The sequence below is a fragment of the Temnothorax nylanderi genome, unplaced genomic scaffold (genome assembly GCF_030848795.1).
Source record: "Temnothorax nylanderi isolate EJ_2023f unplaced genomic scaffold, tnyl_v1.0 TNYL_tig0021_pilon, whole genome shotgun sequence".
Taxonomy (NCBI): Eukaryota; Metazoa; Arthropoda; class Insecta; order Hymenoptera; family Formicidae; genus Temnothorax; species Temnothorax nylanderi.
Window position 1 is genome coordinate 854,420 of NW_027249083.1, and position 23,613 is coordinate 878,032.

General features: G+C 35.2%; 1 protein-coding gene and 1 long non-coding RNA gene across 3 annotated transcripts in view; both read right to left on the bottom strand.

Moving 5' to 3' along the window:
- Invadolysin (leishmanolysin-like peptidase, invadolysin) overlaps positions 1–23,613 on the bottom strand; it is a 262,515-nt gene that overhangs the window by 12,608 nt on the left and 226,294 nt on the right. For both annotated transcript variants that reach the window (XM_071700201.1, XM_071700202.1), the window contains one exon: positions 337–448. In XM_071700201.1, coding sequence (XP_071556302.1) covers positions 337–448 — 112 coding nt within the window. The remainder of the gene's footprint in view (positions 1–336; positions 449–23,613) is intronic.
- Positions 17,995–19,548, bottom strand: LOC139769287 (uncharacterized). Its single transcript, XR_011717510.1, has 2 exons — positions 18,663–19,548; positions 17,995–18,321 (listed from the first exon to the last, which is right to left on the bottom strand). It is a non-coding gene; the product is annotated as an uncharacterized lncRNA (long non-coding RNA).

The following is a 23,613-nucleotide window of genomic DNA, read 5'->3' on the forward strand; positions in this document are numbered from 1 at the left end:
AGCTTATGAATTCGTTAGCAGATTTTTAATCGATTATTCTTTTAATAAGAATTTATATGGGTGTCATTTCTCTTACAATTTTCATTGTGGAATATTAAACTAAATATTAAAATAAATGTTTATTTAAAATTAATTTTACAAAATAAAATTTTTTCTAAAATATAATTATGATTTTTAACCACTTTACATCGTAAACAGACAAATAAATTGTCATTTCCTTGTGATTCCCCAATGTCCAAAATACCAATGCCAATGTTCGATCTACTTCTTTGACTGGCTCCGATATTTATTGCACGGTTTAACTCGGTTTAGACAACTTATCGGGTAATTACTTACGTCAAGATGGTCCTCCGGGACGCGTACTTCACCGCACATAGTAACAGGACGGCAAGTATCTATACAGTGTGTGTGGTGGTCCTTGACGAAAACTTGACTACTCTCACATTTCCTGCAAGCATACCGAGTTGTCGGAAATTATTCGCGGAAATAAAGCTCGTCAGAATTAGATTGTGAAATATCGCGTTTCCGCAAGCGCACTAAAATACCGGAAATTGCTCATGGAAATAAAGTTTGTCGGAATAAAATTATAAAATATCGCGATGTTAGACTCAACACACGCAACGAAATTGTTCAACGTTGTTTAATATAAATTTTTGATGTAAATTAACTTGACTTCTTATGGGACATTTATTTCGCAAACATTCTATATTCTGCAAATACAGAAATTTCAATATACATAAATTCCCATAAGAATGTGCTCTATATATATATTTTTCAATATACCTTCAGTAAAAATGTTTCATATTGTATTCGCATAGATCTCTCCATAAATACAACTTGTTCTGAAGGGGGAAATAACTATCAAGCCTTACAAGTGAGAGAAATAAAATTTTATTTTTTCTTTCTATTGGACACGCTTTCTGCAAGAACTTACGCGGAATTATTAGCCGTTACTTAAACGAAAGCACCTGAGGAAGTCGGATGAAATTACGGATATTAACGAAAGAAAACCAGAAAAAAATGGAATCGTTTTAAATACAAAGGAACATAAAATATTTACAAAGATCCGCATTACATAAAACAGATTAACTAGGAGAAGATTAACTTAAATTAACGGGAATATAGTAACACTAACTCAATTACGGACATTTTTATATGTCGAATATTAATTTACGTTATATTATCTTCTCTCATCCGTATTATTTCTCAAATATATATTTCCAAATATGTAATTTAATTAAATAATGCACCTGTGTGTGAAAACGTTTTCATACATGCACGTGCCAATAAGTATTTAAATGAAAGAGAGCTTCAGATTAATATTCTATTAAAGTTTAAGTACGTGAAATTAGGTCTTGTGTAAACGTGCTATGTAAATTAATACAGCATGATAATATTGACGTGGTATTACAATGAAGCTGACTATAGACTTCACACTCTTCTCTTTTTTCCGAAGTACTATATACCCTCGCGTTTTTTAATGGTACTAGCACCACAGACGCGCGCTTCGCGCGCGCTATTTAGCTTTAACATTATGCTATTACTATTACACTATTAATTTCTTGATACACACAACTGTCAAAATATACGATGACAGCTGCAAATGAAGTAAGCGCAGCGAGAAAACCAATCAGCATCGCGGAAAAGCGGCAACAATAAATTCGACTATCGACTTAACATGCCTTTTTTTAGAAAGGATTATCTGACGAGAGCACGACAGCAAGCAGCTGCTTCGGAACATCCCGATAGAACTGAAATGGCTATCGTAGGACAACGATGGTCCATCGACGCTGGACGATATCGACCCACTAGTATATACTTTTATAAGGTAAAAGTGGATACGACTATATCAGATACGATGGTGTTACCAGCAAGCAAGGATAAAGAGGGCTCTAGAGAGAGGTGAGCACTAAAGAGAAGGTGCACTTCGCTAAATAAACGTTGTGACACAAGCATGTTCGACGTCTCTGGTAAGAAGACGTTCTCGTTGATGTTGCATTAAAATTGAAAAGAGGAACAATAATAATGCACCACCCGCTAGTGTATTTCTTCGTAAAAATGGAAATTTGTTAATAAATTCTGGCAGGATGTAATAAAGAATATACGTGATTACATATATCGCAAGCTTGATTAAATAGAGAATAACGTGTTATCTAAAAACGATTTTCATGCAAATATTCTTTATGGATACGTATGCTTTTTGTTCGTTTAATTGATATTTTTGTTGAAACAGATGCATTAATTATATTCTGACAACATTACGCATAAAATATCAAAGTCATGAAAATATTATGAATATTAAATTTACTATAAATGATTACACAATATATATTTCAAGCTATAATAAGAGAGGTGGGGAAAGGAGGGCGGGGGGGGGGATTAACCAGATCTGATATCATGAACGGACTGGTTAATTTTCACCGAACAATATGCGGATAACGTCAGCGTCCGATATTATGCGACATTGATCACTGCAAATTGAATGAAAGACCGAGGGAATTAATTAATGTCATATTAATAGTGAGAAAAATATCTATTATTAAGCGCTATGTAATGTAAACCATGTAACTTGCTGACGTACAAGTTTTGCATTGTTTTATACAAAGAGAAAAAGAGATTAATTTTCCAGTAATTTCACTAACCGTTAACCATATTAATCGTTAATCGTACTATACGTTACGTGTAAATCCAAAAGACTTGAATTGTCTACTAAACCTGGGCTTTACGGTTTCGAGAGGTGCATGCCAAACGTATAAGTCGCTAATCGGATCATGCTCCGGCCGAGCTGATTTAAGTAAGACCACGTAAGACAAAACAATTTTCTAATTTCACCGAGAAATTCCAAATTCGGATAGGGACATTTGGTTGTTCGAGAGACTTTCAGAGAAAAGCTATCCGGCATATACCATCCACCGCAGTGAAAATATTTCTCGTGTTTCGTGATCATGATGTATAAGTCTTTCAATTTTTTGGAATTTATGATTTCGATCTCATGTAACGCCGAGCTTCGAAATCGACCACGTAGTCCTATATAAGAAGGAACGCTGTCCGTAAATAGTACAGCAGTTTCCAAGCAATTTACTGTTCCGTTAAGAGTATCCTCTGGCTTCTTCTTCTTCTTCTTCTTGTGTTCGTTCCGAGGAAGGTACAAGATCTTCGCAGAGAAAACGAAGGTGCGACTTAAACCGTTTCTCTATTGCCGACGCGAGATACATTCTTGTCAAGATAGAATCTCACAATTTCGGGGACTTCGCAAAGTCGGCTCGATTTCGCTACTGGTTTTTCGTGAAAATTATTCGCATTTTCTTTTCCCAAGGGAAGTAAAATACTTCAAAATGTCTACTTACCTATAATGGCAAGCATGAAATGATGAATACAAAATATTAAATTTATTTTTATCTTGATAATTTTTTTTTTATTTAATATAATTCGATCTCTTTAAAATAACAAAATGAACAAAAATTCCTAAATTAAATTTTAGCGAAATAAAGTAATATTTATCATTTAATTTATAGAGTAAAGTTTAATAAAATTTTAGTCTGCATGCTAATTATATTATAAATAAATTCAAAGAGACGTTTAAAATCTCAAATCGATATTGATCGGTCGAATCGAATTTCGATTAGGATTGGATTTTGGTAGCCTAATAATATTATTCTCGTACTAAGGCAAAAAAATGTATGAGAATAATATTATTAGGTTATTCTCGTACTAAGGCGAAAAAATGTATGAGAATAATATTATTAGGTTATTCTCATACTAAGGCGAAGAAATGTATGAGAATAATATTATTAGGCTACGAAGTCCTGATCAAAATTGGCGTTTTCTCTAAATTGATTGTATATCGTAGCGGTCTTTTCACTTATTTCACTTATTAATATTGATATTGATTCTATTCTTTAGAAAAAGTGTAATTGTACAATAATAGACTAGAAAAGTAAAATAATTAATTCTTTCGTAATACAAATTTATTAATTTATACGTGAGATATGGGACAAAAATAATTTTTGTATAATCATATCATGTCTAATGCTCATTTATTAAAACTTTATTTGAAGCGCATTTATTGTGTTCTCTCTTTCATGTTCGAAACGGTAGCAATTTATTTCATAATAATTGCCTCATATTTGCCTAACGTGCAAATTTAATCCAACGTGGAAGCGCGGGTTTACAGAGTTAGCGCTTAATCCCTTCGGGATGACGATTGATCCCACCAAAATGACGTTCGATCCCATCTAAATACACATATATGTACAAACGATGAGTAAGCGAAAACCTTCTCTGCTACGGTAATCAGCGATATACGTTATATTGACAAACGGAAATATATATATAACGCGAATCATATCGTAATATTTTATACAATTATTATAGATAAAGTTTATATAAAGTTCATATAAAGTTTATTTTACCTTTGCTTTAAAAATTAATATTGATATTATTCCTAGTATCAAAATTATTAAAATGTGACAAAACTTTAACGCTACCGAAAGAATGATAACATTCCCTTTAAATCCGAGATTTTCTGCATTTTATCATGCTGAAATTTTCCCAAACTTAACTTGCTAATTAAGAATGACATCTATACTATATAAATATTATAGATTGCAAAAGTGTTTGATCATGCAAACGCGATTTTATACTAAAAGCATAAAGTCGTCGTCGGACTATCCGTAGCTTCTTTGATATCCGAATTTTCGAAATTCGGGAATACTTTCCGGCGCGATGGCGAGGACGAAGACGCTGATGGTGACTTCTAAAGAACTTTATCGTTCAGGTAACTTAAAGGAGTCCCGAGCACTTTGAAAGCACCACTCCGCTGCACTTACTCGGAACACGTAATGCCGTGAGTACGGATTTGTTGCAGTGACACGCTTTCTGCATTACCAAGAGCTCGTTGGGTACCGACACCAACCCAACATCCTTCGGTTCCTCGGAAGACGTATAACAGCTGGTGGAAACCACATGATTCACAGTTATCATGTGGTCGAACGAAAAAAATCAGATAAAAATTAACACGATTTTTAGATCTATAAAGATGTACGTGTTGTTTCCAAATATATCTATGTTTAAGAGTTATAATTTTTTTATGTTCTTTAAAAAAAATCTTTAACTGTCTATAGCTTATAAAAAGGATTTCAAAATGATTAAAGATATACTCGTTCCAAATATAATATAATATAAAAGTTTCAAAATTTAATTTTAATTTTTAATAAATAATATAAGTTTCATTGGCACTATTATAACGCGCAACCGCAAGCTCTCACGGCATTCAAGTGATAATGTTCTTCACTTAGCGCTCAGCCCTTTGTAGAGAACATAGCAAGAGATAAAAGCAGAAGGCGTTTATATGCGCCTTATGCAGTTTATATGTACACGTTATATGTAAAACTGTATATATGCATATATATGTAACTGAGAATGCTCATTTTCCTTTGAAAACGGAAATCCGTTATATTCGTCTTCTTCCTGCATCCTTTCAGCCACAATAGTACCTTATATTCTCCTTCGTTGCTGCAGTAAAGAGTGTTAATGCAATTCTAAAGCTACTTTAGTAAATGTGTAACCGCGTCATCTCTTTTCCGCGAAAATTTAATTTAATTCGTATTTATATTCGTTGAATTTTTCGTAACGGCTTACAGTCGCGCTTTCATATATTGTTCACATTATGATGTCTATGTTAATTAAACTATCTGTTAAAATGCTGGGAATGGATCATTCACGTGTACTCGTCGTGCAATTTTAATTCGAATTTCAGTAGACGAGATTGTGAGACTAGAAATTTTATCGAACTCATAATAATATGACGATGTACTCGAGAGTCGCCATATATTGACCATGTAAAAGTATAACTGCTCGAACACTGCTACATGTACTCGTAAATTTTGCACAGATATATAGTAAAGTAACGAAGAAGTTAAGGACGAAGAGTACTTAAGAGAGAAACTTCTCCAAAAACGGCGGGTAGTCATCGCTCTGAGTGGCACACCTGGCCCGTCTGACATATAAAGCGGCATACTACTTGCGCGTACAGATCCTTCATTGACGATGAAGTAGATATGGCCGAGCACGCAGTACGCCCGCGCGCGCGTGACCGAAGTCAACAGCAAAACAAGCTACTGCGGCCTACGGGTCAAGTAGTGTATTCTCGTACGTGATCAGCCTATACCACTAGGTAAATGTTGGCGGATTCCAATCTTGTGGTAGGTAAGTTCGCGTTAACACTGACCACTAAAGACCACCTTAAAGTAAACCTACCAATATGAACACTGAGTACATTATTAATTTTCGAAAACCCTTCCAACCCTTCGTACGAGGATTAAATTGGTAATGAGTTAACTCCAAAAACGTTTCAAAATTGATTGTCGAAAGTGACGGATAATTAGAAAGGCTGCCGGTGATAGTGATAAAGGATGGAAATAAATAAGATAAATACAGACTCATTGAAACAAAGAGATTAATGCCGACTCGTCAATTATCTCATACTTTTTGTTGAAACGACAATAGTTTTCTCGATAGCAGGCAAAACTGAAACATTAAGTAAAAAAACGTAAAAAGCGGAAGAAGAAAAACGCAAAGTCTTTGTCGATCGATTTCATGCAATAACGATAAGATTTTCATATCTGGCGTGCCTTTTACTTTGTCAATTGTATTATGCTTAGAAAGTAAAGAGATGTTACTAGTGAAATCAAGAGTTTCCCTACCTGGTGCAATTTGAATGCAATAACTATTTGCAATCCCTTTGTTGCTGGAATAAAAGAAAGGCTGAAAAAAATGTACAACAATAGATGGTGTCTATTGTCCACCAAAGATTTACTATTCTTTGTAATAGAGAATACTAAAGCGCAACGTAATGAAAGAAGTTTGTGGATATATCAAGTGTTATGATCACATCTATTTGATATCGTAATTATATTTAAAAAACCAAATATCATAAATATATAATAGTAATGTGCTCATTAAATACACGCAATAAAAATGAAAATATCGATAAAATGCTGCTAGATTGCTATATGTTCAAGTTTTCTCTTCCAAGAATAGAGATTGCAAATTATAGACAAGACAATAATCAATTTTCAAATCAATAAAATCACATTTAAAAGTTCTTTTTTATTATTCGTCCAAATTCTTCAATTTAAATTTATATATCCGAAGATCAATTACGAACTTCATATTTCTGTTAGCGAGCTACAATTCTAAACATTGACGCAAGAATATCATGCTCCAGTTTCGTTTTATACACTTCATTACCCATTTAAAACTCTTACGTTGAAATTTTTTTATATACGCCTGTTGGCAGGTATCATGTAAAAAAACCGCAATAAGTAGATATAACGTTAATGAGTCATCGTGGTTTGCGGCTGAAGTTAAGAGTGTTGACATTAATTAGAGCAGTATTATCCCTTTTCAGTAGCCTGCGTTTCTCGTTTCTCGTTTCTATCGCGTCTGCATATTCCGCGTTACGAATAGCGGGGACGTGACGTCGCCAGTATATGAGCTTGAAGAATAGATTGGTTCCCTTCTAATTATGCCTCTTTAATGTAATTATAACGATGGTCGATACACGAAAGTAATGCCTTCTAATTTTTTTTCTTTCAAATCTGGCACCATAAAAAATTTTGCGTTTCACTGAATTGTTACCTGAAGTCTCTAGTTGCACTATGTTAAGTGACGTTGTGATTAGTTACGTGAGTAGTGTGTCACACGAGCAATTCAAACTGGTATGTGTTTCAAATATGCGTATAACAGACAAGAGCGATGATTGAATTTCTTGCCGTGGAAGAAATGAGTCCTATTGAAATCCATTCACATTTCAGAAATGGTGTTATCATGAACATTTCTGAGACGCAAACAGATTTCAATGGCTGCGTTCAGCAGAAAAAACACTTCAGTGCAATCTGATTTTTTTAAATGACTGATCCTTGCCTTTAGTTCTTCCCTGGATCCGTGTGTAGAAACGAATCATAAAGAATCATTGCGCACTCATTGAGCTGTTTTCTCCGGTGAATGCAGCCATTGGAACTCATTTCTTCCGGTAAGAAATTCAATCATTGCTCTTGTTTGGTACGCATTCTACTGTCTAAAACACATACCAGTTTGAACTGCTAGTGTGACATAGTCACGTAACTGATTACAATGCCACTCAACATAATGCAACTTAGAGACTTCAAGTAACAACTCAGTGAAACGCAAAATTTTTTATGGTGCCAGATTAAAAAAAAATTAGGAGGCATTACTTTCGTACCAACCCTCGTATTTGTAGACACGTGTAGACGAGGCACACACAACTTTGTCAAAATGCTTACATTCATTTCCGAACAAACTATATGAATTTCAAACACAAGATTCAGATTAAAACCCTTTAAAAATATCGTAACAAGATGAAAACATATGCATATTACTTATTCATTTTATTATGATAATCCATATCGCATTATGAAGTAATTTTTTTACATATTCAGAATGGATAAGAGATATTCTATAAAAAAAATTCGGAGTATTTTTTGGAAAAATCATTTTATTTATTTCGATAGATAACAAATAATACTGATAAGTATTATTAGAAAGTAAACTAAGTTTTAATTAATATCCAAAATTCGTTCGCATTAATTAAAATATCCTCAAACGCTCGATATAAATTGCCAATCAGTATAAAAATCTGCGCTAAAAAAAGTCATATCATTACGAACGAATATAATTAAGATGATTCAAGCAACGTGCGAGAGATGGGGGAGATCCAATTACAATGTGATCTGTTAACGCACTCGAAGTTCACTAATTATCCTTTGTAACCTGTAACCTTTTGATACCGCATACTTAAAGTGTAGCCGACGCGCGACGCTAAGAAAAATTTTCAAAGCTGCCAGCTAATAATTAATTTTCGTGCAATGTCGACGTGACAACGAAAAAAGCTCTTTCATGTAGCGACGTCACACAAGGGCACTTTAAAAAAGATCGCGCCGTAGCACGGATACCGAATATATAGTATTTCGTTAATTAGCTGGCATTAAAGCGCACCCCTTTCAAAGAGACAATAGTACATTGTTTTCTCCGGCGCGAACGTCTTAGAAAATGTGAAAGTAAGAACGATCATATTTACGAGGCATAAGATGTCCTTTTGAAGGCGTTTCAGAAAGGTTGGCTAAAGCCATTCTTAATTTAAACTTCTCGCAAATCTCTTTGATAGCTTGCTAAATTTATCTTTGTCGACGTTGATACGTTGATGACCTTTGATATTTTTTGCTAATTAGCTTGAGTAAAACCACGTCCCAGTCAAATAATACGGTCATTATTTATTCCTAAATTAGTATATAGCAACTTAGCGACGTTTCATTATTCGATAAATCGAAAATTAATTTAGCGAGTTACGCGCTTGCCGTAAAATCTCGCGGATGAAAATATTAACTTTTGCTCGCAGAACACCTTTTAATAGGAATTCTACGAATGGATATCGGCTGCTTATAGCGCAACTTTCCAAGAGAGATAAAAACTTGTCTACCGTAACATTTTCCAAGAACTTTGCCACCCTACTGAGACGTAAGGCGAAAGCAAAGTTTCCATATTACTTGCCGCTTCGAAGGGATTCTAGCAACGAGCTCGATCAATCTAGAACTTATTTGCGCTTAAGGAGCAGTACCTACACGAAAATGTTTTATTGCTCATTTTTATTGCGGTATATAAGTAAAATGCGATGTGACAATTTAACACAGAAAGAAAGATTTTTTAAATTTAAATTGATTAAATTTCAAACCGTTTGTCTAGTGCTAATTTAACTAATAATAATTAAAATTATAAATCCACTTTGAATAAGAAAATAAAGTAAACGATTATACTATTAAATTCTCTACACGGCAACAATCGGAGCAGGTTTGAGTTATTTAGAATGTCACTACGGCTGAACCGCCTCTAACCCTCGTCAATTTTTTGAAACGTTACACAGAGGGAGATCATTGTTATCGGAACACAACGTGAAAGTAAATTTTGCGCTCGTCTGTTGCGAATAATGGATTCGCGAGAGCGGAGGGCTGCATCAACGGTGCCGGGAGCTTGTACCGATAGCGAGTATCGCGCAGATACTCACGGGAGCCTTTTCAGCGGGGTATTATAGCTGGGGGATATTTATGAATCGAAGGAAGAGGATCCCCGGAAATCCTGCAGGAGATGCTATCCCATCCTATCCCGTGGCGCTATCCCATCCAGTCTCCCGTAATCCCTATTGGATCTGCCGAGGTTGATAAAGGAAAACCGTATGGCGTAGAAGAGAAACCGTGCTATAGGCCGTTCGAACACGTTGTCGTTCTACGCTGATGCCATGGTAGCGTAGCCATTTTATTGAATGCATATACTAAGCTTCTGCAAAATCGAACTGGTCGCGACTGGTCGAGTTTGAGAATAAATCCTAATTTTATGAGATAGACAGCTAAATAGATAGAGAGAAAAAGAGATCGATATCAAATATTTTGCAGCATGTTTTAAAATTAGATACGTCGTACAATTATCAAATTTATTATTAAAAATCCAAAAACGTACGTACTTTTACATTGAAATCTATTTTGAAGTTTTTCATATTCATGATTTAATGGACGTATATATTTTCGAGATATCTCGTAAACAACACAATTATTAAAATATTAATATAACTATTAATAGAGCTTTCATAATTATTTGTACGTTGCTATTTTTATGATGAATATAAATGTTACGTCTATTACTGGAGAATAGACTGTATTCTAGTAAAAGAATGTTCGATCGCAGTCACAAAACTGGCGCGACGTATGTGTTGTACCAGATTTGACGCAACGCGAGCAGATTGCGCGATGCAACGGCAAGGTTTCTTTGACAATTTGCCAAAGCGACGTGCGCTTGCTCTTTCCAATAATTCTCGTCGTCGTCTCTTATGCCATTCATGCGAGGAAAGAGAGTTCAGGCTCGGTTCTGCACGACTCCAGCCAATTGGCAAGGGACGTTCATAGGAAAGAGCGATTTAGCGCGGTTGAAAGTGAGAATGACAGGCAGAACAACGGCGACGGGAACGAGATGGGACGAGTCGAAGACGGAACAAAAATAAACGCCGAGAAGTGATCCGATTAAAAGTTTGAACGGGCACCCACTAGCCGCGGCGAAACTGAGCGCTTGCGCCACGCGTTCTCGTAATGGATTTTAGAGTACCCGGCCAGTATCGAACGTGGTACGGACTTCCGTGAATTTTTACAAAGATCTCCGCGTGCTCCGGATATCGCAAGAGCGCCCGTATCTACGCGTGCGAATTCGTTACGCGTACTCGCTCTGACTTTGCAAGGGAAAATGACGTATATGGTCAGACATGAAAATATACGAATTGATATTCTTTCCAGCGAGTTAATGCTTTAAAGATAGCTGTTTACAGTATTCAGGAGCATGTGTATCAGTTAACTACTGTGACTGTGATATAATGCTGATCTATAATTACATTTTTAATAAAAATCATTATGTGATTACTTTCAATTGTATTATCGCTTATTCAGGGAAAGTTGAAAAAATGAGATTTAACCTCACATAAGATATTACGTTATTTGGGAGTCAAAGGTTTCGTCATATGCACTTCATATCTTCTATTGTGTCCTATTTTCTACCCACTATGCGGCAGAAGCTGTTAATCTCGCGGAGTATGTCACCATTTTCGGACCCCCGCTGATTTTATTTCCGAAATGGTCTCGCTAGCGATACGACCGCGATAATGCGACCACTACTGATGCTCCCATTAGTGTCTGTGGACTTTATCACTTCATGACACCACTAGCGATGATGAAATTTTGTAAAGTAATGGCACGTGGACTTATATGCATATATCGGCAATGTCTAATTTCAATTGACATTTTCCTTAATAGCTTTGTTACTTACAACATATCTGAAATATAAATTTAAGAAATTTGTTCTTTATCAAGCATAAAGAAGATAACTTTAAGCGTTATTCCTCGATAACGATAAAACGTTATTATTATAAAGATATTTAAAAATGACCAAAGGAAATATATCAGAGCATAGTTTGTGATTATTTAATTTCACTCAAAATGACTAGATGACATAATTTCCTCAATTATCATGAAAAAGATTATAATATAGATTATTTGATAATTTAATTATATCTTTTAGATTGATTTTATAACATAATTGTTACAGACAAGACTGTCATTTAGGCACGCTTACAATGTTGTGCCGAGCCCGTAGCGATGATCGATTTCCGTCCTTATTATTTTTTACACATTTCTGCTAACTCATCGTGGCATCTATTTGTTGTGATCGATGATATAGTCAAAGAATGTTTTGAGTAACTAATCTTATCCGTAACTATTTTGTCGAGAGTATATATACAATACTGTATGTATACAGTACAGAATACAATAATGTATAGTTACACTCCGTCGCAGTAAAGTATCCATCAACTGAAGTATAACCACAAATTTCGAATGCCCGTCGTACGTTATAATCTCGTATCTCCCCCATGACGTTATAATCTTCTCCATATGGAAGATCGTAAAACTCACAGCATGGTAATTTTTGTCATAACAGGAATCGTAAAAAGTATTCTAGTGCGGCGCGTTTGAAACGATCTATTGCGCGTAACCGCGAAACTATCAAAAATAGCGTTTTACACAATACGCTTTATCCGATTACGTAACTGTGCAACACGCTTACGAAATGATGCCTGTAACATGAGTTACATACATATATGAAATATACACGTCAATATATACAATAGTCGCGAAGAGATGGTTCGAACATTGATATACCCATGAAATCATTTAATTACTTTTGTGAGCTTAATAATAAAAATTGTAAGAAAAACGTTATTCATATAACAATTATTATATAAATTTAAGTATTCTCATAATTTATAAGATTATTAATAATCTTCGTCAAATTTTATCGCAAAAATAATATATAAAAAGAGAACGAAGTCAACTATACTAATGGAAATGGAAAAAAGAACATCAAGAACACTTTATCCCTACGATATCCGATAACGCTGTTCATTCGTACGGTCTAGCAGGGTGCATGACAAAAAAGACAAGATCGTACAACATGGAAATCTTTATTGAGGGTACCTTACAGGTACGTTAGTAGTGAATGTATAAGCCCTTCATGGTGATTTTCTACCATTTCCACCAGTGTATTACAAAATAACTTAGCTTATCGTTGTCCTGTATATGTAATCATTTCATGTTAATCTGTAAAACAATATATATATACATATATAGTGTAATTATAGAAGTAGATAGTTATATATCTATTCACTTTTCTGTTAATGATATACTAAACAAACATGTAGCATATATCTTTTTTAAAATTAAGTTAGCACGTTGCAACGCTGTTAAATTTTATTACTACCTAGTTGGTAGAAACAATGACTCTTCGTCCCTCGCTTCTTTTCGCGTTAATCTAGATTCCTTAAGCGAACGCTAAGCAATGATTTGCAATGCTCTGACGGCTCTTGATTCCCGAATTAATTTTATTCTTATTAAAATATGATAACATGAAGTAATAAGGTGATGGTGGTAAGAATATGATAAATGAAAATGAATATCTACCAGTTTTAAATTGAAATCTCGCTCACGATTCACTTCCGCTCACTTCAAGTTATTTAACTAACTTTTCCGATCGCTGAAAGATATAGTAACCGTTATCCAGTCATTATTCCAGTCATTATTATAATTTCCATGAATTTTAAATTTAAAAGCGATTTTTCCCTTGATCTTATCCAATTGCTTTTATTAGAGGAAAGTGCCCTATTATGAGACAGGATCCTAATATAAGATATGTTAAGCTAAAAGGCCCTATATAGGCCGTATTTGTTGATTCCACCATGAAAAAACCCCGCCATCTCATATTAGGATCCTATCTCATAATAGGGCACTTTCCTCTATACATTTTTATTATGCACACTTTCAGATCAGTAATCGCTTCATTATGCAACATTAGCTTTAGCTTGATTATCTCTAGTTATTGCTTGCTTCTGTACATACGAGTACATTGATCATCCTTCAAGAATAATAATTTTAAATCTGGTATTTTCATTCTTTCTTATTTTTCTCACGAGACAGTCTTCTTTCTCCATCTGCGTTCATCCCTTTGTCTCGATCGGATTTTTCCTTCTCACGACACGCCTTGTTCCAGTCTTTTTGCACCGGTACGGCCAGTATCTCTCTTTTGGTCTTTTTTTTTAAATGCGCCGTCGCAACAAGCTCGTTCTTCTTCGTCATCCGGAGGTGGTGGTTATGGTGGTGGTGGTGGTACCGGCGGCAGTGGGGTGGTTAGTCCTCAAAGTACGAAAGATCCAAAAAAGAAGAGGTAAAGGGTGGTGGCTGTGCGAGATCGATACCACGATACGGATTGGCGCGGAGGAAAATGTCACGTTCGTCCGTTCTCCGGTAACGAATAGTCTGCACGGTTTCATAGTATCGAGATTAAGATTAATAACGGGGACCGATCCGAATGTCGGTAACTAATGTCAGGAACTGCTCGTCTCGCAACTCAGAATTAATGCATCTTGCTGTCTCTCTCTTTCTTTGCCTCACTCCTGCGCTCTCTCTCTCTCTCTCTCTCTCTCTCTCTCTCTCTCTCTCTCTCTCTCTCTCTCTCTCTCTCTCTCTCTCTCTCTCTCTCTCTCTCTCTCTCTCTCTCTCTCTCTCTCTCTCTCTCTCTCTCTCTCTCTCTCTCTCTCTCTCTCTCTCTCTCTCCCCCTCTCTCTCTCTCTCTCTCTCTCTCTCTCTGTCCTAATCTATCTGTCTTTAGCAGAGACAGATCATGCTTGTTGAGCGGATAACATGGAATACATATGGCATGGATCGACGCAGGGTGCGAGCACATCGATACATCGCGCTTGTAAAAGCGGATTAGTGTCACGCAGCATGTCATATAAAGTACATATTGAAAATATTGTAACTAAAAAAAACATTAAAAGATCCAAAAATATTTTGATTGTACGTTATCCGTTTTATACGTCAATAAATTACACCTTTTTAATTATTGGACAACTATAAATAACTGACTAATATATAAATAAATAAATATAGAAAGATCTTAATGTAGAGAGAAGAATAGCATAGCGGATGTTGCATTACGCCATTATTACATAAATAATCGGCAGTTTAAAAATTCAGAAGTTTCCATCGCATTGTTTTTAATTTTCATGATTTAAATATGATCGTCTTATCGTTTGTTGTTTTAGTAAATTTATCACACAGTAAGCACTTCGCGCTTCATTTTGCTTCCTCATAAAGGAAGCATTTAGTAAGATATGCATACAGTTTACAAGATATTTATGATCTAAAAAGTGCTCCTTAGTAATTTTAAACACAAACTTTATTAGTAAACGTCATTCAGAAGATAATTAATAAAAAAAACTTCGACCCTAAAATGAGTAGGAAGCAATATATATCCCCCAATAATTACGTTTTATTTTCTCCCTTTTGCAATATTTTCAGTAAGCTTTGATTTCTCATTTCGTATGTGTTTGATGTCTCCTGTTTCCATGAAACGCAATCCATGATGCAGGATTGAAAATACTCTTGCGCGGTGCGGTATATGATATCTTGTATGATTTTCATACCCTTAATGTTGCCTGTGATCATGGTAAAACCAGGAAGCTTGATGTTCCATGCACGACAAGTTCGATTAAAACAGTGGAACATGAATATGAACGACGTGATGTTTTCATGTCAGCTTCGACAATGGATATTTGTTCCTTATCGGAAAAATGTTTTTCATACATACCGATTTATTTCCGAGTATTAGAGAGGAAAGAGATAATAACTTTTATTTTTGAAATATGCATGGATCTCCGAAAGAGAGTGCACAATTATACAATAGCTATAACCATAACTATACAAAATACAAAATACATCTGTTAATTATAAAAGTAATTTTCAATGCCGATGTGAAATCTATCAGTTGCAATTTGTCAGTTGTAAATTCTTAAACAAATTTGACAATATTGTCAATCCAATACGGGAAACATTTTAAGTATTTTATGGCAGTCGATTTTTCAATACGTACAGTGTAACAGCTCGTATTATTTTTTATTCTCACTCCGTGATGTAAAAGCCGGAGACACGACGCTTATATTGTGACGAATTTTTACGGAGTATATTTTAGAGTGCTCTCAACTTTCATCAATGAAAGTTACAGAAAACATATCAATATTTTCATAAATCACCTACATATCGCTTCAACATTATGAAGACTAAGATTGAGGTTTGATCCTACATTTAACGTTGCGTGAGTTTATGTAATGTGCATTATTAGAAATCTGTTAATTTGCAACAAAACGTTGTAATTTTATGTGCATCTAAAATTGAGCGCATTGTAACAGCTTTAGTTAAGACACAATCACGGTGAACGGAAACAGACCAGGCCGTAAAAAAATTAATTCATATTCATATCGTACTTTCAATGTGGTTTTCGTGTCTGACGGTCTTTCGATAAATTCAAAACAGAGCGTTACTCGCCAATGCACGTCCCTTGCATTTTCCGCTTCGCTTAATCTCCGTCGGATAGCACGATCGATGTTTACGGCGTTCATGTAGCTACACGACAAATTCGCGCCGCCGGACTCCCGAGCGAGCGGAGTTTGTAAAAATAAGAAATGCTTCCCGTATCCGGTACGGTTCGGTATGCGTTCGCTGAATAATGCAACGGTCCTCCTTTTCGTATCGTGAATAGTGGGATGAGCGGGCGTCACTCTCCTCGCTCGTGTCTTTTTGCGTGACGGCGAAGGCTACGGGGGAACGCCAAAAGTCGTGAAAGAAACCGGAAGCCTCGTGCAAGATTGATTCTACGCATAGATTTCGTTACAGCTCTCGCTCCAGAGGCGCGGAGGCTGCTCCGATAAGCAGCAAGGGAATACATAAGCGGGACTAAACTTGGCTTCCTCTGTCGTTACGTCACGAGAACCGAGAAAGATGAAAAGGCGAGTGGGAAGAAGACGAAGCGAGGTAAATTCTACCGCGTACATCTCAAAAGGATTCAGGAATTATTGAACATGTTTGACTGGAAGTATTTCCCTGCTGTGTGCAGTATTCTCTAACGCTGTATTTATTCTTCATCGATCGTCTCTTCCTCAGGGACAGAGTACGTTCAACTAGAGATTACTGTTAATATCACGTCTGATTTGTCTGTAAGAAATAGGAAATCTCCCGATGCTATTGATAACTTTCTACAATTTTTTTGAATGAAATAAGCGGTCTTCTATTGGACATTTTGCGAACGTATTCAACGATGAATTTATCAAGCTATTAATAAAGCCTAATTTTTCAATCCTGATGCTAAATGTGTCGTTCGATTTTAAATTCTTCATTTATCTAATATGAGGATGAAATAAAATGAAAAGAAAACACAACACTAATTGCATGACAAAAATTTCAGTAAAGACTTATAAAAATCGTAAAGCTCCTAATGATGATAGATTTTGTAAGAGCGCTTCCTAAGTCGTTAATTAATTACATCTCGCGGAAAAGGCATGTGGAATTACGGCTACGATATTTCTTCCCTAGTACTGTTTTTTTTTCTTAGATTTATTGTTCTCGACACATGGCACGTTTTATGCTGTGAAAAATTATGGACAGGTGACAGCGAAATAAATTGCGGCAACGAACCTTGGGCAAACAATTGCGTCTTGAGACGTAGAGTTCCCGTTGTTATGCATTGCATAGTAGGAGATGAAGGAAAGGATAACATAGAGAATGCACTGTTTACTTATGGTGGTACGACGGCAGCGTTTTGACACGATTCTAGGATAAAGCACGGCAGGAGAGTACGTTCAACTAGTGCCCATAACTTCATTTACACATAAAGCGGCATTTATCAAGATCTCTGAAGCGACGTGCGTGTTGCAATTTTAAAACTTTGTATACACAAGATGTCATACATTTTGTAACAGAGAGAAAAAAATAAGTATAGGTATAAATTGATTCATATATGTTGATCTAGTAGGAATAAAAGCCACAAAGAAAAATGTAAACATAAAGCATTTATTAGAGGATTATTGTCGTACACCAGTCACACTAAATCACAACGAGAACGAAAATCTACCGAGCCGGAAAAACGGCCCGACTCGAGAATCAACTATTTGCCAATTAATTAACGCGACTGCCGACGAAACTTTCGCTATTAGCCTAAATAATTGGAGCGGGATTACCAAGTTTTAACCCAAGAACCTGCCCATCTCACCGAAGCCGGGCTTTCAAGTGGGAAGTCTGCTTTCTTCCTTGTCTAAGAAAGCTTTGTCGAGCATAGAACGCCGCACAAACTCTCGATAAAAAGTCCATTACAAATTTGGTAGAGCTGCAAGTAAATTTTAGACGCTTAATATTTTCGATAATTAATTCGCAGAATTTAAAATAATCTCTTTCGTATGTAATAATAAATTCTTTTCTAAATGTAATAACATTTCGTATACAGCTCTTTTTTCAGATTATATAAATATAACTTGTACTTTAACGCCAAGTAAAAAGATTATCTTTTTCATTATTTTTCTTATATAAATTATAAAACTTAACTTGTAAATGTATTTATTTCTCTTTAACTTTAATCTTCTGGGAATAATTAACGCCACTTTATGGCACCTCGCTCTTTAACTTGTATGGATTGAATAATTTATAAACAAGTAAAGAATTCACATTTACCTCTCTACACGATGGCCCTCTCCGCTTTTTCGCGAAGCAAATGTGCGCGACCTATATTCGAACCGAAAGTTTCATTTTGAATAATAAAGTATCACCAGCTGTTGGAGTACATAATACCGGGTGGTTGTACAAGCATAATAACGGAAAAATATGGAATGTAGTTCTATGAAATAGGGCGAATTCAAATTTGGTTTTCCATTCGATGTTAGTTGATCTCGATTTTCTGTGCACGTATAAAATATGATGCTGAATTTATAACCTTTGTACGTTTTTATTTCTGGTGGCCAAATCAAAAGTACTGCTCTATCGAAATTTAGATCACAAAAGAAACAATTTGGAACGAGCAGAATAGAAGCGAAATGTGTGAAAACCGAATTTCCTACATTATAGAATATGCATTTCCTCAATATCATAAAATTCACTTCTCTGTAAAAGTAGTTTACTAGGACGTTTTCGCTTCACATTTGTAAATATTGCATAAATATAATGGCATAAATATTTCGCGTCAAATGGTTCGCTTCTGACAACGCTTGAAGATTTGTACTGTCGCGTCAACTGAGAAATATTTGGTGTTCAATAATTTCACCTGCAATGTCAACTATGTCCGTAAATACCTATGTAAATCCCAACGGAGCGATATTCTCCGTTCGTTAACAGACAATCTAGGCAGCCAGTATTGTGGTTATAATCCAAAGTCCGCAAGATGAGATTCTATCGAAATACTTCAGTCTTTCAGTTCTGGTGTTAAATCATTCTCTGCATACATATCGAGAATGAGATGATAAAATAATTCCGCTACCAAGTTCGATAATGAGATGTAACATTTAATGTATTAATGTATTAAAATTAAATATATGAATTACAAAAAAAAGCATATATTTGCTTCAAAAATTAATAAAACTTTCCGGGATCATCACCTACAAGATCAATAACAAAAAATATATAGAATATACATATAGTTGAACTAATAATATGAATAGAATAAAATTTGCGAATTTTTTCAAAAAAAAAACGCAAAAAACGGTTGTTACCGAGAACGCGAACACTAGTATTTACAAAACTAATTGCCCGTATTCTGATCTATCGTTCACGAGGATATCCCGTATCTGTTCCGTGTGACAATCGAGTTATATAACAGATGAGCCAAATAAGCCAGAACAGAAACATCCGCTACATACAGCTAGTTATAACCACGGAAACACGATTTCGAGAGACAAGCAACTGGTAGATACGATTCGCCCAATTAACCGAATACCTCGTCAGTCCGCGATCGTGTTCGGTGGCACTTGAGTGATTTAGCATAGCTTTTGCGCGATAAAGCCGAGCCGTCGAATTATGCAATTTCGTTAACAAAATGTAGATAATGATGTTGATAATTAAATTATTAAAATTTTACGCAAAAATATTATTTAATTGTTAATCCGTGATATCTGATGAGACATTTTTCAAATAGTATCTTTTATTTTTTATCCTATTACAAAGATAATGACAGAGATAAATATATTACATATATTATATTAATTTACTGTGCGTGCGTGCGTGCGTGCATGTGTGTATGTTAAATCGTTTTTATTCTTTATATTATCATTGTGTGAAGTTTTTGACACGCGAATTGTGTTGTTATTCTCATTTTCACGTTTATATATTTGATGATATCATAAATAATAATCATCTATATGATGTATTCATCCTCTTGCTTTACTCTTCCTCTTGTTCATTTAAGAAAACTTTTATTGTCGAGAAATGCTCTAACGGCGAGCCAGAGAAATAAAGCAGATCCGGAAATCCGAGATAGAGATGGACAGAAAGTAAAAGAAGAATGTAGGCAACGTCCTTCTTCGGGATTCGACGGTCAGAGAGTACCGACGAAAGTTTTGATGAAAAAGTTCCGTGACTCTTACGACGCGAGAACACAAATGGAATGATCGGAACAGGAAATAATGAAAGCATTGAACATAAGATCTATGTCACGTAAGGCAGACGAAACATAATAAAAAGTATCGGGAAAACTGACATCAGATACGGAGATCTAATTGAAAGAAGTTCTTTTTTTAAGTTAAAAGCAAACGTAGCGCAAGGAATTTGTTAACTTTTATTGCTTCGCAACGAAATGCTTTATATACAAATCTCACAGATACATTGACACAGTTTCCAATATCACTTTATACGGTAAAACTTTTCTTCCGTTAACTGCACTTAGAGAATAATATAGTAAATCATTATATACATTAATCTATTCATAAAATAGATTCTTTTAACAATGTTAAACATACCAGAATATTTTAATAATCTTTCATTATGGTTCTAACAATTATATACTGCAATAATTGTTATGTAAGTTTGTAAGCCATTTTCATTTTTTGTATCTTCATAACTTTCAGAGATATGATTATAAGAGAAGATAATTATACAATGATAGAATTCTTGACTTACATTAGTAGGTATTTCTTCATCCTTCACACAAATGTATCACGATTTCTTTTTACGTTTCCAAAAATGTTTTCCTATTTCAACCAGAAAGAAAAGCGTACAGCGAAAAGAAATCGAAAAGCGCGGCGCGTTATATCATCGAATTACATTGCACTACCCTGCTCTAGAGAGGCAACCCGGCTACTGAATTTTATCAATATGTGAGAGAGCCGAGATCGAATATCCAGATGCGAGCCTTAAAGCGTCGCAACGAGAATCAACGTCGTCCTGAAACAAGCATGCGCTTTGCAGGTCATCGCATCAAATTCAATTACGCTGCCGCCGGAGGTCGTTTGGCATATCCATAACGTTCCGGCAAGCCCGGCTTAAAATGTCTCTGTGTCGCACGCGCGAGCTGTAAATGGATGTGATTACCTGAGGCCCGGTCATATGGTCGTAGAAAATACCAGGATTCCCGTGATCGCCGATACGAACTGAAATCGTTACCGCGGACACGTGGCGCGCGTCTATTCCGCATTTCAACTATGACGATCCTGATTGCCTCGGCGTGATTTACCGGGTTACACGGATTAAAACAAAACGATTACCATAATTCTTGAAGCTCGTACAACGACCGCGACGTCGCGCTCGCTGAAATTTGATTCGCTTTCTCTCTCTCTCTCTCTCTCTCTCTCTCTCTCTCTCTCTCTCTCTCTCTCTCTCTCTCTCTCTCTCTCTCTCTCTCTCTCTCTCTCTCTCTCTCTCTCTCTCTCCTCTCTCTCTCTCTCTCACTCACACTTTCCGACCGAATTACGATAGGTACGCGTTTCTGGTACAGGGAGAACCGGGAACCGAGAGGCAGTTAGGCGCTATTGTCGTGCTGGGAGATCATTAAAATTAATTACGGTCTTGCACGGCTAACTGAAGCCGGTCGTATACCGATGCAGGTATGCAATAAAGAGAGAGAGAGTTCCTGGATATTAATAAGCGACACCATGCTCATAATGCCCAAAGTGTAAAAAATGTATTAGATGATATTTGTCAACAGTAGTCGCAATCTTACCGAAAAAGAAATCATATTTAAAAAACATGCACGATGTCGTGAATAAAGCTTCAAAGTATTGATGCATATAATTTCAACTTGGAACATAAATGCTAGGAAAATTTTGACGGAATCTATAAAATTCGTATTTATATATTACTAGTACGAGTAGTACGTAAATACGATATTAAATTCAAAATATTAACATATTGAACGTAAAATTGAACATGTATAATTATACGAAATTAAAATGGAATTAAAAATATAATATTTGCCATATCTATGTACATTCTCTCTACGTTATTATTCATATTCAGTTAGAGATACGGGCAATATAGAATATTTTGCTTGGCATGCATATCGTGTATAAATATGTGACGCTTGACTGTATGGCCAGGTGATTATACTGCCAACATTCCCATAGAAATTTCAATGATATGTTATGTACGCGCGATTATCAAAGCCATTGACGGAAATCGAGCCAATACAAGCTGAAATGCACAATACCCTGATTGCGGCGCGTGATATCCGTATTAAAAAAAAAAATAAATCCTTTAAATTGAACCGGTACACAAGCCAGCGAGTGTAATACCGCACTTTACTCTGCTTTGTTAATTGATATCATCTGGTTTTACTGTTGCTTAAAGAGTTTTCGTTTCTAACTAGTCAATATTTACGTACAAATTAACAGCATATTTTTTGTGAATATATAATAATCTCGTGAAACACATAGAGTTTCGAAGGTTATTTATTATATAGAAGCTTTGCAATGGAATATATTAATATCCTTTATTAATTACACAATAAATTCAGTTATTAGAATTTGATTATTTAATGCGTTGTACATTAAATTATATCAGTTACATACACGCTATTTCCAACTGTCAGATTAAATGAGGCAAATAAATTATCTATAAATAGTTTGCCAATTATGACTTATGATTGATTGACTTGATTAATTATATTACGCTTGATAATATGGAAATGAAAGTTAATCGGTTGAATCGTCAATACAAATATAGACACAGAAAAAAAAGAAGTGTTAAATCAAGACTTATATACTAGTATATAAGCAAGAATCTATAATCTCGAAATGAGATATAAATTGTGTTAAACGAAGAAAACTTGTTTGAATAAAGGTATTTGTATTAATCAAGAAAAAAAGTTGAAATAAAAAAGTTGAAATTCTTATAAGATTATAGAGTCTTGCTTATATACAAGTATATAAGTCTTGATTTAACAATTCTTTTTTTCTGTGAATTTGTCTAAAGAAATATAATAACAAACAAATTATAAAATTTATAATTTATAGCTTATATTTTTTCGAACAATACTAAGTGTTAAAAAATGATTGATAGTCCAATATTCTTAGAAATGCAAATTATGATATCAGGACAACATAATTAGTAGCGTGCATAGTACGCGGTCACACAAAAAGTAGGAAATACCGAAAAAATTGCCCTAATTGCAAGATATACAATTCGCGTTAGCGCGTACGCC